Source organism: Rhea pennata, chromosome 15 (assembly GCF_028389875.1).
Source record: "Rhea pennata isolate bPtePen1 chromosome 15, bPtePen1.pri, whole genome shotgun sequence".
NCBI lineage: Eukaryota > Metazoa > Chordata > Aves > Rheiformes > Rheidae > Rhea > Rhea pennata.
The window spans coordinates 7543883-7561479 of NC_084677.1; the positions used below are offsets into that span (position 1 = coordinate 7543883).

At 37.5% G+C, this 17597-nt stretch overlaps 1 protein-coding gene across 1 annotated transcript in view; it reads right to left on the reverse strand.

Annotated features, from left to right (window-relative positions):
- Window positions 1-13043: 13043 nt before the first annotated feature.
- The window catches only part of TEKT5 (tektin 5), a 30449-nt gene continuing 25895 nt past the window's right edge, over window positions 13044-17597 (reverse strand). Inside the window, exon 7 of the mRNA XM_062588422.1 lies at window positions 13044-13257. Coding sequence (XP_062444406.1) covers window positions 13044-13257 — 214 coding nt within the window. The remainder of the gene's footprint in view (window positions 13258-17597) is intronic.

A 17597-nucleotide genomic window follows, 5' to 3' on the forward strand; every position in this document is an offset into this window, starting at 1 on the left:
GGTTGGGAGTGGCATTGTGGGATAAAATCTTCTGCCTCACAGTAACAGCCAACAGATTCTTCCTCTGATGAGCAGGAGTACTAAACCAAGAACTACCTGGCATGAAAAAAAGGAACTATGTCTTTTTTAATGCCTACAATTTCAACCAGAAATGCAAAAAGGAAAGAGAACCCAGCCCATGAAAACAGACAAAAGCAAAGACAAATGCAGACTTGGAGCTCTTTTGGGTTACTTCAGCCTTCACACTTCTGAGCTGATGGAAAATTGCCAGGAAAGGGACTAGGCAGCTGCTAGTAGTCCTTGCAGACTTATTCTGGAGTTCTTTTAGTCCAAACAATCTAAACGCAGAAGGAAAGAACATTAAGCATAAAATACAGAGCAGCTGTAACAACGTTCCACCACATATTGGAGAAGGTGTTCTGGTATGGGAAAGAGGATATACAGCATGATTCTGATTAAGTGACTTCTAGGCAGCCACCCAAAACTTGAAGGAAATAATGTGATATCCATAGGCCAGAAATCATTAGTGTCTTGGAAACAGGCCAAGTGAGTTAGCCTGTTGTTGTAATACTGTTCCATAAGCTGAGTTGCAAGATTCTTTGAAAAGCAATGCATCCTTTCTTCATTTTATCCTTTGGAAAGCAGGTGTAAAGGGAAACAGAATGTTGCCCTTGAAAATAAAAAAATAAATCCTGCTTTTCCTCACTCTCCTCTTTTAAAGCATATGGTATATTTTCTGAGTTGAAGTCTTAAGTATTGCAAGTTTTTGATCCTTCCCTTTGTCCTCAGACTGCTCACATAAAAGGTTGTTCCAACAATGACAGAAATCCAAGGTTCATTGTAAATAACTGGATATCTATTTGTGTCCCTAGGACTTCAGAGCATTTAAAAGTCTTTGAACTTCTCATTATATATTAGCTTCAGCCAGCTGCATTTTAAACCACTAGCTCGTATAGTTGGTGTAGTTCAGCTAGTACCATTAGAGTTATATCATTCACAGCTAGTGTACTCATACTAGCAGATAAAATGTGGGCCCTTTTGACTCCATGTAGAGGCTACTAGTGTCCAAAAAATAGGTTGCATGCATGCATACACACACACAAACACAGACGCATACACACACACAAACCCAGACACATACACACACAGAGTTTGCTGTGACACAGTTTATACAGCGCTTGGACAAAGAGCACCAATTTGTACCTAAAAAGGCTGGAGTTTATTTACTGCATTAGACAGTTACTTTCAACTGAATGGTCAGTTACAACAAATTGGGGATAACACAATCTAGCTAATGACATCAAAATAATTTAATTTTGCTCTTGCAGACAATTTCAAGTGCAAATAAAACCATTATCTCCTCTAAGGCAAACTTTTGATACAAGAACAGCAGATGGATGCTGGTGGGGCTTGCCCTGTTGTCAGTGTAACAGGGACAAGGAGGACATGGTTTGTTGTGACAAGATTTGAAGGTATTTATGCTTTATTCTTGCTCCAGGTTCAACTCAGCTGAACTGAAGAAAAAAAATATCCCAGAGAAAGTGAAGATGAAAAAGGAAAGAAATAGTAAAAAAAACCCTCATGTAAAATCTGAAACACCCTTTCCCTTTCAAAGATCCTTACGTTTTCATGGTAGCTACACTATATGTGACAAAGAACAAAAGAACATATACATAATATATGTAATGTCTGACATAATTCTTCAATATTTTTTGCTAGACAATGAATATATAATATAGGATATGCCATAAGATGTTGGTTCCATTACTAAAGCAAGTATGTTCTTTATCAGTGGAATATTAGCCATACATTTTAGTATCATGCCAAGGATTTTAAAATTAGTTTTAATTTATTTTCAGGAGTATAACTAGACTTGAATAAAATAAGAGCTCAGATACTTTTCTTTCAATTTTAATTAAGTTGGCTTTGTTATTTCATAAACTCAGAATCCAGATGACATCTCATAAAGCATCAGTATGTGCAAAAGTTTTAATATAGCAGACTAAATGGAAGACTAAGAACAAAAGCTTGTGGAGGAAAAAATAGTGGCAATCTGGAGAGAGCTTTCTGTCCTTTATCCTCCCTTTCTATTAAAAATACCCTGAAGCAATATGGATTAAAATTTCACTATTGAAAATAAACGTGTTGGATTATAGATTCATTTTAAATAAGCCTTGGCAGTTTCTTTTCCCTCACAATACTTTTCACCGCATTAGATTGCTTTTCAACCTTAAACTGTTACAATTGTTTGTAGTGTAATTGTTTGATTCTCTGATATGAATGCAGGATGCAGCATCTGTCACAGTCACCAAGGAGGGTTTTGTCAACAAGTTTGCTTTCTTAAATTCTTTTCATCCATCCTTTCTCAGTTGTTTCTGTTAACTGCTTTGCTTGCCTTCTTACCACAGGATTTGAAAAACAGGTGCTAGTATAATACAACTAAAAGCAATATAAATGGAGACTATATTATGAAGTGATCTATAGTATCTGTTTTCTTAGAGAAAAGGCAAAAGAGGCAAAAACATCACTCATTCTGGAGGATGTGTTCAAGCAATTCAGCACTGAGTAATTACTATCAGAAAATTACTGTCCTCTCAGAGGAAAAGATGAGGTACTATGGTCCCTTCTGCTTGTAGTAAATCTGTATCATTTTCTCCTCTTTCCAGTTACATTCATATCTGTAAATGTTCTTTCCTCAGAAGCTTGTTCTAAAGCCCTGCATTTGCTGAGACTAGAAGAAGAAGAAGAGAAATGTCATTGTGCTATCAACTGTTTTCTCTTTCCCTTTGAATATTCCCCAGTCAGAGAGCCCTACCTCTGCCTTGCTATAGGTATTACGTATCTGTGCAGCCAGGCCTTCAGTGCCGTGTGCCAGGGGGACTCTGCCAGACCGTGACAGGTTTAAATACAAAGTGATACCCTTTAAATAGGTAAATCTGACTGCATAAACTCTGTTACAAATGTCATCATACCAGGAATAGTTCTTTCTCTGTCCTAGGAATATGAAAGATAAATGGACAATAACGTGCTGGAGCAACTTACTCCAATTCGAAACAAATCACAGTAGGATATAAGTATAAAACTTATATGTTTGTGTATAGAGATCATGGAGCTCTCCAATGCAGAGCTAAAATGTAACCTGCCCTGGGGAGAACTAGGTAGCAATTCTTTAACAAAAGTACTTTCAGTTGGAGTACAAAAAATAATGCATCATTTAGGGGCTGTCTGCTTGGCAGGTTTGTTGGCTTTCCTACATAAACTGTAGATGAGGAGAAACTAATGTTTTTCCCCCTCCTGATGGCCTGTCCAGCAGCAAAGCACTGTACATTGCTTGCAGATTAATAAACAGGCCAAACCCACTCAACAGTCTCCCCCCAACACTTACTTCTCTGCTAGATGACATTATTCTTGAGTTTTTCCTTGTATAGACTTACTTTAGTAAAGCTCCATTGTTTTCTTAAACACTTATTGTCTGTTCACTGTTCAGGACACAGGAAACCTCAGCTGTGCCAAAAACTTTAATGGAGTATTCAGAATATATTTTTAAAAGGCACTCCTGCATCTAGCTATAACCCAGTACTGTCCCTACTCAACTCACAAATATGAAGATTTATATATAAACTGATATGTTATTGGGCAAATCAATCCATTCGTGCTCAGTACAATCCACAAAACTAATTAGGCACCAAGTAACTTGTACAGATTAACTCCTCCTCCCTCCCCCCCTCCCCCCGCAGATTAAAGTAATAAGCATAACTTTGAAGTTTTACAAGAGCATGCATGTTTTGTGACAGGTGATATAGGGCACCCATTAGTAGCTAATTATTCATTAAACTTTCTATATACTTACAGACATAGGTCACATGGCATTCCAAATTTCTATTCTTGCCTGGGCTCAATGTAGCTTGGGGTGGCATTCTGCAGTTATGATCAGCTCTCCAGCTGAATTACATTTTCTTGGACTTGCTCAGTCCATAGGAGTATGTGTGTCCAGCAGACACTGAGGAAGCTGCATCATGCAGATAGCATTTGTGATATTAGCACCTAATAGCTTTTGCCCCAAGCCCTCTGAATACATATTTTCCCTTATGAAACAGTGGTGTGGTGGTGCCCTTTTTGTGTATCCAATAGCAGGAGGAAGAGGGCTGGCAGGAACTGTGTTCTTCACTATGGGAGAAAGGTGATGTGGGGACACAGAGCTTGTTTGTTGTACCTCCTAAGGAGAGGGGGCAGGGTGTGTGGATAATGAGCTCCTCAGAAATGAGAGCAGCAGCGGTGCAGACTGGAGCTTCCTAGAGGCAGGTTTGAACAGGGCACTGCAATTTAAACCAAACAAGACTGAGCCTGCAGTAGCACAACCCCAGTTCTGCAAGTGGTAACAGAATTGTCTGGGTGGCTCCTCAGTTCTCAGGTACAGCTTTCCAGAACTTTAACAATAACGTGTGGAAGGGGTCCCCATGTTCACCAAACTCTGTAGAGAAAAGAGTTTTACCTCTTGTTGCTTCCTTCAAAGGGTAAAAGATAGGACAGGTAGTTGCATCTCTAATTCCATTCTGGTTTGAAAATCCATTCCTTGAGAGGCAGGTGTTTGTTTCAGGTACATCATCAATGCTGGCAATTTATAGATAAACAACATTTATAACAAGTCTCCACCATGGCTAGAACATGTTGACTTGCCAACAGTAAAGCAGTTATTGTGGTACCTGAAGCAGTTAGCTGAGATAGCAGGTTTCCAGATAACAAAAGTCCCTTTGGAATGCTCAGTCAAACTTTTCTCTGCTATGAGAGAGTAAAGAGAAGTATCTTGTTAAAGTTTGCAAAGGTCTGATGTGTTATGCATAAGTTTATGAGCCATTGCAGTAGTCCCATGTCACCAGACTCCTGGAATCCTGCTGTTCTCACTATGGAGTCATCAGCAGTGGTAAAGCAGTAATCACTGTGTTCTTCCAAGTTCTTTCAGGTGTCTCTTCACCAGCCATTTCTTTTATCTTTGAATAATTCTTTAACTTCTGAAAGGGTGTCCTACCTCCATTGCTGTGAATCATAACAAACCCGAACTACAGGTGAAAGAAGTTCCGTCAACTCTGTGGCTCTGACCATGGCCACAAATCTAGAGAGCTGAGTATCATGCTGTGCTGAAGAAAGCGAGAGTATAAATGAGAAGTATGTATAAGATTCCCAAGGATAGAGATTAAAGAAGCACAAGTTCCAGTAGACCATTTTCTAGAAGCATTCTGCTCTGTTTGACAACAGAGAAAACAGTATATTCTCACAAATCAGGGAAACTATCAGCCACTACAGGTTCCTGAAGTACTCTAAATAATGCTGTGTAATGCTAAGCAGTATTATTGTTGACAGGCTACTGAAACAAGGGACTTGCAGTTCAGCTGAACGATATCTATAGATTGTTTGTAAAAGACTAACTCAAAATGCAGCAAAAGTACATATGAAGATTATTGGCATATGTGAATATATCTTTTAGCTGTTTAGCTAACATGTCCTTCAATATAGTAAAATGTATATAATAGATAAAGGGTGCTTGTGGCTAGTGCACTTTGAATTCCGCATGTCGTGTTTGGCCCGTCGTCACTAGACCAGCCTTTGGTTGCTCCCTTATAGGGAGGGGAAGCTGCATGAGGATGAGGATGCCTGCCTGAGGTCTCTACCTGGGCACTTTCTATTCCTTGCAGGGGTGGGATTGGAAATGGACTCTGGAACAAGGAAACAGAGATCAGTGGGGAAACAGCAGTACTCCTAACGCCAATAATGTGTTAGGATCACTGAGGTCTAGGAAATGCTGGTTCTGGAGGAGTGCGACCAATGGGACAGGTAGATTTCAGCAGCAGCATCCAACAGCGCTGCAACTAATGGAGGTAATGCAGGCACCACAGTAGCATGGAGCTCAGTGTTGGCTGTAAAACTGGTACAAAACCTTTGGTAAACATTTAAGGGATTAATCTATTGCGTGGGCTGAAGTCACAGCAGCATCTAGTGTGCAGAAGTATCATGAGCTGCTTGGACATAAGAGGGATTGGAGCTGCATCGGAACTGAGCAGAAGCACAGTCTTTCCCCGAGACATTCAGCCGCATCAGAGCATTAGGTCACTGTGGTTCTGTGAGCAAATGAACACAATAGGTGAAAATATATTTAGGCGTTTCATTTACATGTTCACCTTGTTTTCTTGTATGGTATGTTTGTATGTGCTTGCTAGTTGAACATAGCTAATCCGGCACAGGAACATTAGGAGACATGTACAAATTTCTGGCATTGTGTCAGGCATTAGGAGAGCCAAAGCTGAGACAGTTATAGGTGGAGCTGTCTGAGATAGCCGCAAATACAAGTTTCACAGACTTCTCGCAGAACATTGCCTGCAGGGCACAGATGTGATATGAGGGGATGAATACACTCCTCTCTTTGTTGTGTTTTTGTAAGAACATGATTTTGTTTCTGAAGCTGATTTTTTTTAAAAAATGTCTCCTCTTCCTCCTACAGTGTCTTAAGTACACTATAGCGTGTTAAGTGCCTAAGCATTTAGCCTGAGCCCAACTATATGAAATTTCTGTTCCATGAATACTTTTCATTCTTGCACGTTAAGGCAGGGGACCAAAACAAGACGCACAGGCCACAAGTGTCATTTGGCAGAGGTTGTTGGAGGATGGCTGTGAGCCAGTGAGCAGGCTAGAATGCAGGGTAGCTGCTATGGCCCTTACTGTGAAGGACTGTTAAGTCCGGCAATCCATGTCATTCGGCACCCTTGCAGTTTCACTGTATTTACCTAGTTTTGTTGTGCCAGCTCAACTTAATCATGAAATTAAAAAAAAATGCTAGTTTTTGGAGTCTGGAGAATGGGGAACCCCTGGCACTCATTTCTCCACCACCTTCCTGACCACACTTTGCCCTCCGACCTAGAGATTGTTTCCATCACTTATTTTGTTTGTTTATAGCCCAATTTTGTTGTGCTTATAAATGCTTGTTTCACAACATCAATAAATTTCCCATCAGAAGACATTCGCCTTGTTTGTTTACACATATTTCCTTTCTTTTTTTCCATTTTAAAAATTCCATTCAATATTGGAGGCTTCTACAGTAGTAATACAACAGTAAATATCTTCTTTGTTTTAACTGGCCAGAAGCTTCATTTGTATGGCATAGGCCTTGTATTAATTACTCCAGATTAGGAAGTGTATTTTCTATAAGTTTGAATTTCCCTGCATAAGCAACCAATGAGGACTACCTTGGTATTTATAAATCTTGAGCGAAAATCCAAACAGAAGTTCAAACTGCTGTGTTGTCTCCTCTACGTATTTGCCTAATAGTGATACAGGAATGTTATCTGTGTTTTAATAATAAAAATGTAAGAGATCAAAGGACATCATAGGAACAGCAGATAAACATTGATGGATTTCAGTTTAAAAATAATCAGAGCTGTAAAGTCCAAATAATCAGAAGAGTCTTTCCTTCATGAAATAATATTCAGACCCTTCTGACCTGTGGCTTATTCTCTTGATTAAATTTTAAATAGAACGGCTTTTATAGCATGATCTTCAGCATGCCTGAGGCCACAGAACAGATCTGAACTGGTAATGCACATAATAGGAGACAGTGATTATTTTATGATTTATTTTATGATTTGAGGAAAAAGAGCAAGCATGTTCTTACATGTTGTGAAATTTCTACTGTTCTTAAACACTTCAAAGCAATGTGCAGTGGAAGAAAGTTTTACTGTTTTACATTCTTACAAATTTATATTCTTTATTCTACAGTCAGGAAATATTTATCATTGGCTATACATTTTTAATTGTTAGAACTGATTGTGCTTTTACAGTAAAAATTGAGTCTCTTGGTTTAAAAAAAACTCTGCAACCTACTCAGGATGGGGATTCCTTCTTTAGAAAAGAAGTTGGAGGAAACTATTGTAGGTAGTGACAGTCATGTACCATAGCTGCGTATGGGTTAAAAACTCATCTAATTGAAGACTCTGACCAGGATTCAAAGAGAGAAAGATTTGGAATCTTCTCTGCTGAATGCACTTCAGATGTATGCAGTTTGCCATTATTTCCAAAAGCTAGCAGGAGCAATCTGGGAAGGAATCTATCTGTGCAAGTAGCAATGGTCACGTTTCTGTCACTGTTGTCTCTCCTGCCAGGTGCTGGGGCCCAGTTTGCCAGGGTATGCTTCTCCTGTACTTAAACAAAAAAGCTAAGACGTTTTAAGTGCTTAGCTGAGAGGCAGCTGAAGTCGAAACAGGTCATACTGAACCAAATCAAAACCTGAAAGGGATGGAATCAGCAAAGGCAATTGTCCACTCTATTTCATGTTACTTTCACATTGCTGATGCACTCCAGACAGGTATGTCTCCAGCAGATTTGCACAATAATATATACTCTGTTCAAGTGCAAAAATTTTACTGATATCTCTGATTTAGGCAATAGTGTTTCTTTCATGAAGGAATGCATAGCAGACAGATATGACTATTCTGTACTACTAGAGTATATAAATGTTCGGGTCAAGTCTGTCTGTTTTTCTTTAGAAGTGCAGGTGAAGGCTCCATGGGGCACTGGTGTTTTCTTACCATTGCTAGAAAGCAGCAAGGAAAGCAGGAAGACTCTGGTGAAATTCTTTATTCCTTATTCTTACCCTTACCCCCACCCTGCAGTGGAGCATTGGGTCACATCTTTGGCTGCAAAAACACACTGAGCTGCAGCTCCAGCCTGACCCCAGTTCACATCTACATCTCCAGATTAAGCATGACTACTTCTTCTCTATCTCTGTGTTTCTCCAATTTTGAGATTATATATCTTCATTTAATCTCACTGTCAAAGAACCTTTTTTTTTTTTTTTACTTTTGGCAGTGTTATGTTAAAGAAATGCAATTTCATAATGCTTTCAATTCTTGACTGTTATTTCTAAGAAAAAAAATCCAAAAATCCATTTAAACTTCAGAAAATTTCAGAATGTTATGAAAAAGTAAACTGTACTACTGGACTGTAATGTCATTTATATGTAATTTTCAAACCTAGCACTTTTTTGTTTCTGTAGTTAATATTCCTCTTTTGTCTGTTGTTATTCACTCCATAACATCCTGTCCTGAGAGCATGTGCCAGATCTTCCCCAGGTGGGTAGTTCCACTCAGCATAACCACTGACATATATTGACTGGGGGCACCATTTGTAAATTCTTTGGGGCAGGCAATTTAATCTATGCACGACAAATTCTGCTTCCTTGCTATGATTAAAAAAAAAAAGAGAGAGAGAGAGAAAGAAAGAAAGAAACAAACAAACAAGCAAACAAACTATTGCTAGGTTTGGGTAAAATAAGTTGCCTTCACTGTAATTAGTAACCTTGTGACACTCAACTGGGATTATTGTTAGTGAAGTCATTTAGATCCATTGTTTTCTTACTCTGTTTGGAGACTGAGTCCATAAACTTTTATGAGTTATAGTTTAGATAGTGTTAGGAAATAGCTTGTCTGGAACTAAAATTATCTCATTGTTTGAAACAGGCAGGGACAATTTTTAGTGTTTTCTGCATTAGTATATTTGCTATAAAACATATTTTATCTTCCAAATATCATTGTGGGTCTGCTCATCAAATTTATGTTTTTATATATGGAAATACATCTTGTCTGGCTGCATGTAAGTATGTTAAAGAATCTTGTTCACAGGAAAAGAGATCTACAATATAAAGCTGGAAGAATGTTTATATTCTGTTTTTCAAAGAGATTCTCAGGTTAATTTGGGTGACTTTCTGCTTTTTAGAAATGTGTTTGACATATTCAAATGTTCTGATCACAACTGGGATAAAGGACAGTATTCTGGAGGTGAAATGTGTATTCATTTACACAGTAAAGCAGTGGCAAAACAAGACTACAATCCATTTTTTGCCTCATCTATCTATCTTTACTCTCAGGAAGCGAATAGTGACTTGTTTCGTTTACTTTTTCAGAGAGGATACCTTTTTAGCAAACTAAATGTGCTGCATGTATAGATGTCATTAATGAAAGAAAAGAGTGTTTTTTTCACTCAGGTAACACTTAGTATCTTCTGGTCAATTATAATTAGGAAAAAAGAAGATTTTGTACAGTGTTGTTGTTTTTGTGGTACTCAGTAGGCTAGTCTTAGGGGATTGTTTTTCTTCTCCCCCACAAAATGATGCACTCAGAGAAAGGTTTTATCTGTTTATCATAGATTCATGGTTTTAGGCAGTCACTTCTAGTAGTCATTCACATTGTGTTCAGTCAAGTTCAGGGTTGTTAACACAATGTACCAAGTGAGTACTCCACACAAAAGCAAGCAGAGATCTTCAGTAGAACATTGCTGAAGAAAAGCACAATCAGTAAGGAGCTGGGATAGCTTTAATTAGAGTTGAATTAGTAACATTTAGCACCCTAGTTCAACATCTCCATCCCTAAGCCTCCAAATTTTCAAATGCAGGACTCACTCATGTTGGCTTTTTTCAGGCAAAGATTTTTCCTTTTTCCCTGATGTCAAAAACTGATACCAAAATTCATCTTTCTTCAGAATGCCTCTCTTCTGCTATGTATTTTTTTTAATTGAGTTCTTGGCATAAAGAGGAGGGAAACTATTTCTAGCTTTTGGAATAGCTGTGTGAACTAGGAAAGCCTCCAATTTTTAGAAATATATTTAAAGACTTGAAGAAGATCCAAACTTCCAAATAGTTTTTATTGCTCTGCTTGGTCAGCTGTCAGTATTTGATAAATACAGTAGAACTATTGTCAATATTTAACAGCTCAACACAAACATTTATTCTGCATTTATTGTAAAAACAATATATAAAATGGAAATCGAGTGCCTTATTCTACAAAATTCTATTTTTGTTTCTCCCGTACTGTTTGACAGTAACAAACTCAAGTGATAAAATCTCCCCTGCCTCCACACAAAGGCATAGAAAGGGGGGAAAATGTTACCAGTGGTAACATATTTCCCTGCTGAGAAACAGCTCATAGTGAGATTCCTCCCTGCTCCTACCTAAAGTCATGTCCCAAGGGGTGCTTTGTGGTAGAAGCTTGTTGTGGGGGTTTTCAAAGTAAGAAGCAGTAAGTTATTACTCTTGATTCAAACTAGATAACCAAAGAAGTCTTCAGTAACAGAGCGCCTTCTGTCTTCACTGGCACTTTGCCAAGACTCTTTGAACTGCTCTACAGTCATATATCACAACATAAACACAAATAGTGTTTCTGGAGCTTTCCCCATGCTTGGAGGAGTTCCTCCTAAAGAGCCACAAGTTGGAGCTTGCTGGACTAAGCAACCTGCATTGTCCATAATGATGGTGCAGGTATTATCCTCATGTAGAAATTCAAGCTGAAGGATAGTCAACTTGAGATTTATCTAATAAGTATCAGTAGCAGGTCTGAATGTCATGTCCCAATCATGTGTTCCAAAATGTTTTCTCAGAGTTTTAATCTTTAGAAATATATTGTTATGTAAGTGGATTAACACAACAGCCAGGAAATAAGGTTTTTTTCCAACAGAAAGAATGAAGCTGAGCGTAGAATGGCACAACAACGCTTAGTGGAAACTGAGGATAATTTGCAAGGAGTTCTGAACAGCCTTGTGCAGCTCAGCATGTCTCAGCAATGTTACTTTCATTTGGTAGCTAGAATAAGCTCCCACCCACACAAAACAAAGGATAAGCAACAGAGCTAGTTTACTCAGGAGCTTTCAAATCTAGCATTGTCTCAGACTTGGCTTTGGTCCCTTGTAAAATGTGCTTTGTGTGTTCCTAGAGCTGTTCTTTAAAGAATATCCTGAAGTAGCAGAAGGCAACTCTGTTACTAGAATTCTAGTTTTTTGGTTATTCAGTAAATGAATGTGAGTAAATCCAGGGAAGAAGCATAAATAACAGTAAAATATTATTACTGCATTTTGTCCAAAACAATAAGACTACTTTAACATTAGTTAAAACTAGTTCTTCCTCGAAGTCTTTAAGAATACTGCAATATCAATGATTTTCAACCCTCATCTGGAAAAGTTGGGTCTAAAAGCCCATTCTATCCTTTTCCTCTCCACCTCTGAATAGTGCTCTGTTGAGAACTAGAGAAAGTTAAGTCTTGATTTAGAGGGACTGAAGAGCAATTTCAGTGCAGTAACTTTAAGTGCATTATAGTCCTGGAATTAGGGTGCCTTTTTTTTTTTTCCTCCCCCTCCTATATAATGGAATAGACTTAAGGCCAGAGACGGGTTTTGATCAGGAAAATAATATACATTTAATTCTTCAAATATTTGCATTTCTCCTGTTCTTTGACTAAGATTTAGAAAACTTGGTTCTAGTCCCACTTCTTTAACTTTCTTCTCAGTGACAACAGAGCATGACTTTGTTCATTTGAGATGAAAAAAATGTGATGGATAAATCATATTTCTGAATAGTTACGACCTTTTAGACTTCAGCAAATATCACAAATCACACAGTTCATATAAATACACGGGATTTTCTTCATAATTACTTATTTGAAATTTTGAATTTAAAAAGAAAAGAGAGGTAGAGATCAAAAGATTTCCTCTCAGTTAATACAGGCTACATATGCACCTGAAGTCACTGCACTGAAACTGTCCTTCAGTTACTGAGAATTAAGTTTGTTAAACCTTTGCTAATTCAAAACAGAACAGCAAACTTAGCATTACTAGAAAAGAAGAGAAGGGAGGGATGGGGTGAGCATTTAGACTTAACTTTAGGATTGAAACACAGATGGCACAGTACCTTGAGCTTCTAAATTCTGTATTGTATTTGTTTCATTGATGAGTAGAGTGTCATTCTAACTTTTTCAGTAGCTCATAACTCATGTACACGTGTTGCAATGTTCTTCTGGTTATTTCAGTCTGTTTGTTCCGTCAGAGGAAGTCTACTAATTCTATTGCATGAAGCAACTGCAGTTGAGAATACTAAATTGTTCTAAGGAAAGAAGCATGGTATTATTTTTGTTTGTTTATTGGAGTTCATTATTAAAAAATAAATAATCAGTATTTCTTTCAGGATTTGTAACTTTTATGTTATGCATTAAAGAGATCAAAGGTTACTTGTTACTTCAAGTATAGCCAACTAGCCGTGGGGTGCTGGGGAAGATTTTGCGCATGTCCATACACATCTTATCAACGATGAAGGAGTTTGTCTTCACAGAAAGTTCATGTTCTAGCTTTGATTTGTTGAGAACCAACATCTGCAGAGTATCATGAGCCTCTCGCAGCCGTTGCTTTAAGGTCTGTAAGGTGTCATCTATAGTAAAAACTTCATTGACAAGCCTGAAAAAAGAGAAGGATACAAGTTGTCCAAGTAACTTCAGCAACCCCTCACCACAATACTTTTTCAACAGTAATAGGTCTAGTTTTAAGGCAGGATTTGAACAGTACTCTTGGAGTCAACCAATATGAACTATTCTTGGCCAAACCTGCATGCTTATCACCTGTAAGAAGTGATGATATCTTGTTTGCATTGATCTTCAATGGCAGTTTAAGCCACTGTGCTTTCATCTTTTATCTTTTTAATTGCAATCTTCTTCACTTGCGACCTATCCTTTGTATAGCCTTACTAGGACTTGCATAGCCATGTTAAGCATCTACATACAATACTGTAGCATACATTTGGGATGGGTGTTACTCAAGTGTGTTGGTGTAGTTCATGATAACTTAAACTTGTGCAGCAAGATGTGCCAAATAGTATAGATCTGATTCAAAAGCATGTTAATCGGGAAAGAATCACTTACCCAGATAACCACTGAATGTGGAGCTGTGAAACAAAACTTTTCTGTGATCTGATCTTGGCCAGATTTGTTTCACTGGCCTACCAAGGGAAATGTGACAAAGCTTCTTCTGTGCTCATAAGCTCTCTTTAACACTGAGGATTCTGTGTGTAGAGATAACTACCAAAAACTGATCACCAATAAACTGAGGCAAAATGCATGTCTCCTGCAGAATTTTGATTCAGATGTACTTTGTGAAAGGTGTAAAACACTAACATTTAGTATTTCTGAGAAGCAAAAATTTATTTTCAAATATATTTTCTTAGATCAAACATCCTAGTGTTACAAAGTTAATCTGTTTTTATACTGTTTGAAATTAGTTCCTTTCTAGTGTCCTCCATTTTTCAAAAGTTAGTGGTTCCATCTCAGATTCCTTGCTGCAAAAATCTGGGATTTCCAGAAGGCTCATGGCTCACTCTACCAGCCTTTTTCAAGAAACCTTGTTATTAAAAAGCCTTTGTTTCTGAAGATCATATGTAGAAGCACTTCTGCCACAGTTGTTTTGTGGCAAACTGTTTACCTTGAACATAGTGATCTTACAGATATAACCAGTGAAAAGATGTGTGAAAGAGGTCCTTTCACATTCCAAGAGGTTTGCTGTGTAGCTATGCCTTGATTTGACTATAGCTTAGTACTACAAGTTTGCACCACTTGATGTATGATTCCTGTTTTAGGATTCCACAATTCAAAACTCTCTGAAGTTGCTATTGTCTTGCGTAGGCTCACCCTGAAATGTTTTCCTGAGCTAACTGAAAAGTCTGTAGACTTAAAACTAAAAGGTCTGCAAATATGAAATCAGAAGCATTGGGCTGAATTTGAAGCTAATGCATTTAAAGATCTTAATAACAGGTAGTAAGTTTTATCTCATGAATATTCAATATTGCTCTAACCTGAATGTGTTCAGTTTGTCAAGTGATGTCACATGTAGCCTCTTCTTATCTAATGTTCTGTTAATTTCTCAAAGTGCTATAGCCTGTAAAAGACACTGCTTTTTTCAAGAATCCACTTTAACTTGTTTTTGGATAGTCCCTTTTGTTTCAGAACAGCACGGAAAAATTAGACTTTATCAGTTTGTTTTCTGTCTAATTCCTTCAACTACAGAGTTGGCAGCACACACAGAGAACTAGTGCCAACATCAGCACTTCCTTTTAAATAAACAGCAAATTCAGATAATGTTTGCATGTTACAAAGAACTGGTTCATTTGATATTTTCTTTCCCTGTTACAGTTGAGCTGTTGGGTTGAGCTTCTTCTTGCTTTAAACCATAAGAGAGAGATACTGTTAAATTATTTTAAAATCAAAAATCTTTGAAAAGGGGAATTAGACAGCAAATGGTTTTGCTTTCTCAGATAGGAGTTTGTCTCTAAAAAATGAATTTTGAGATGTGAGCTCAGCTAAAAACTGTCAGTGAAAAAGTGTTCAAATTACAAATACCTTCTGTCAGAATTTTGATCTCTAGTTGCAGTTACAATAAACAAAACAGTAAAAGATTTGGATTTTGATTAAAGCATCCAAAGTAACCTGATCTGGATTAGGTTTGTCTTGGAGAAAGGAGAATGGAATATGCTATTTATCTGCCAATATAACTACATTTAGTAAAGAGTGTACTTGTATAAATATTTTGGTTAAGATATTAGAAATATCAGATATTAGATTAACTGATACAAAACTTGTGTGTACAATAAGCCTAAAATAATTCAGATAGCTGTGCAACAGAATGTAAAGCTCTTAAATAGCCTTTAAGCTAGTAGAAGTTTAATTGTTTCAGAACACATACGTGCACCTTATCTTCTAAGTATGTCACATGTTTGTCCTTTCACTCCAGTTCAGGAAAAATGTAAAGACATTCTGACATGCCAGTGGTTTCAAATGAAACTTCCATATTTTTTAGGGAGGACCCTTTTGGAACATCAAGGCCATCATTGGTAATTGTTGGAAGAAAAAAAAAGGATAATGTGAGCCTCTGCTTCAGCATGCTATTGGTCCCAGATCAAACAAGTTTTGTAGCTTGGCTACATGCAGTTCTGTTGAGCAGCCTGATATCAATCATAATGATGCAGACATTTCAGTAGAAGAGATCTTCACGAAGTAAGCAGGGAGAGAACAAGTTTATAGTAATATTTATGACCATCTTGGGTTTTTTGGAACTAAAATGCTGAAAGACCCTTGAATGCTGAGACTAATACATTTGCACACTTGATCAATGGTGAGTGGCAAGTGAAAAACTAGATCTGCTCCTATCATAAGGTAATTGCTCAGTGAATGCTACAGTGGCCAAATCAGAAGTTTTCAGGGTTTTTTTCACAGCTGAACTCCTGCATCTAGAACAGGCATGATTTGTGTGATATGAAAAGCCACAGAAATAAAACTATCTAAATGGATATAAAAGACTTCAAATCCAAAACAGTATTTTGTAAGAGAATGCATTCGAAGAGCAGAACATAAAGCTAAAAATATATGATATGCGGATACACCAAAGGAAATGTCAACATCTGAATAGGCAGGTATGAAACTGAAAAAAAATGTATTGCATTGTCCAACTTATGGGTTAAGAAGTTAGAAGAAAAAGGGAAAAGATTACAGTACAGTGAATTATGATTCACTGGAACTTCCCTGTTTGCATAGAGGTTTTCTGAGCTGATAAAACATGGTTTAAGAAAAATAATAATCAGTTTGAGCAATATGTACCTCATTAATCTTATTGTATGTGAAGCTGTTGTACACACTGGGATCTTGCTGGAGACAAAAATGGAAAGGTAATAGTTTCATACTTTTCATAAAAGTCTTCAAAAATCTCTTACTGGAGTGTGAAATTCACTGCAGGTATGGTAGGAATCCTGGTGCAGTATTTCTTGAGAAAACCCCCACAGAATATTTTGAAGACAGCATTTTGAATAAGATGTACTAGACAGGGTTCTCATGGAAACTGTTATGTTCCAAATGGATTGGGAGAGAGGGAGAGAAGCAGGATTTGGAAGATCTGTTTTCAGTCATTAGAGAAGACTAATGTCTCAGACATCATCTTGTACGTTCAGAAAGATAAAATACATACTCTAGAATGAAGCATAGCAAAATGAACCATAGCTCATGCCAACATGAGCTGGAAAAACCCTACAGCCATATAACCAAAATACATGCCAGATCATAGAATTGGTAAGGTTGGAAGGGACCTCTGGAGATCATCTAGTCCAACGCCTCTGCTCAAGCAGGGTCACCTAGAACATGTTAGACAGGGTTGCAGCAACAAGGACCCCCCTTGCTGAAGCCCAGGCTTGAACCAGGAACCTTTAAGTCTTCAGTCTAACGCTCTCCTAGTGGAGCTATTTCAGCCTTACATGAGCTAACCTGTATGAGGATGATATTGGAATCAATATATAGTTGGATAAAAGTATTGAAAATGAGTTCAGGGTGTAAAAGATGCTGCAAAAGACTGCAGTAAACCTGTAGAGCTTCACCATTAAATAACTTCTGCACAAGGCAACAGAATTTTTTGTGGGATAATATCTTTCTAAACTCAGGAAGCTCATGAAGTAAAATACTGTTGTTTTATACTGAATGGAATTAAAATCAATTCAGAAAACCCAACTCAGACGTGAGACTGAATCTGAAAAGGTATCAGCCACCAAAAAGCAATTGATCTCCTAATTGACCTGGAAGAAGAACTTTAGAGGGAACTAAACACACAAAACATTAAAGCTTTTGGCCCATTATTTGACCATAGCTACTTGGATTTTAGTTCTTCCAGAATTTGTATTATCATCATATAATGAATACAATTCTAATCTTATTGAATTAATTCATCCTGTTAAATTTTACGTTCCTGAAAGCCCGCCTGAGCAAAAA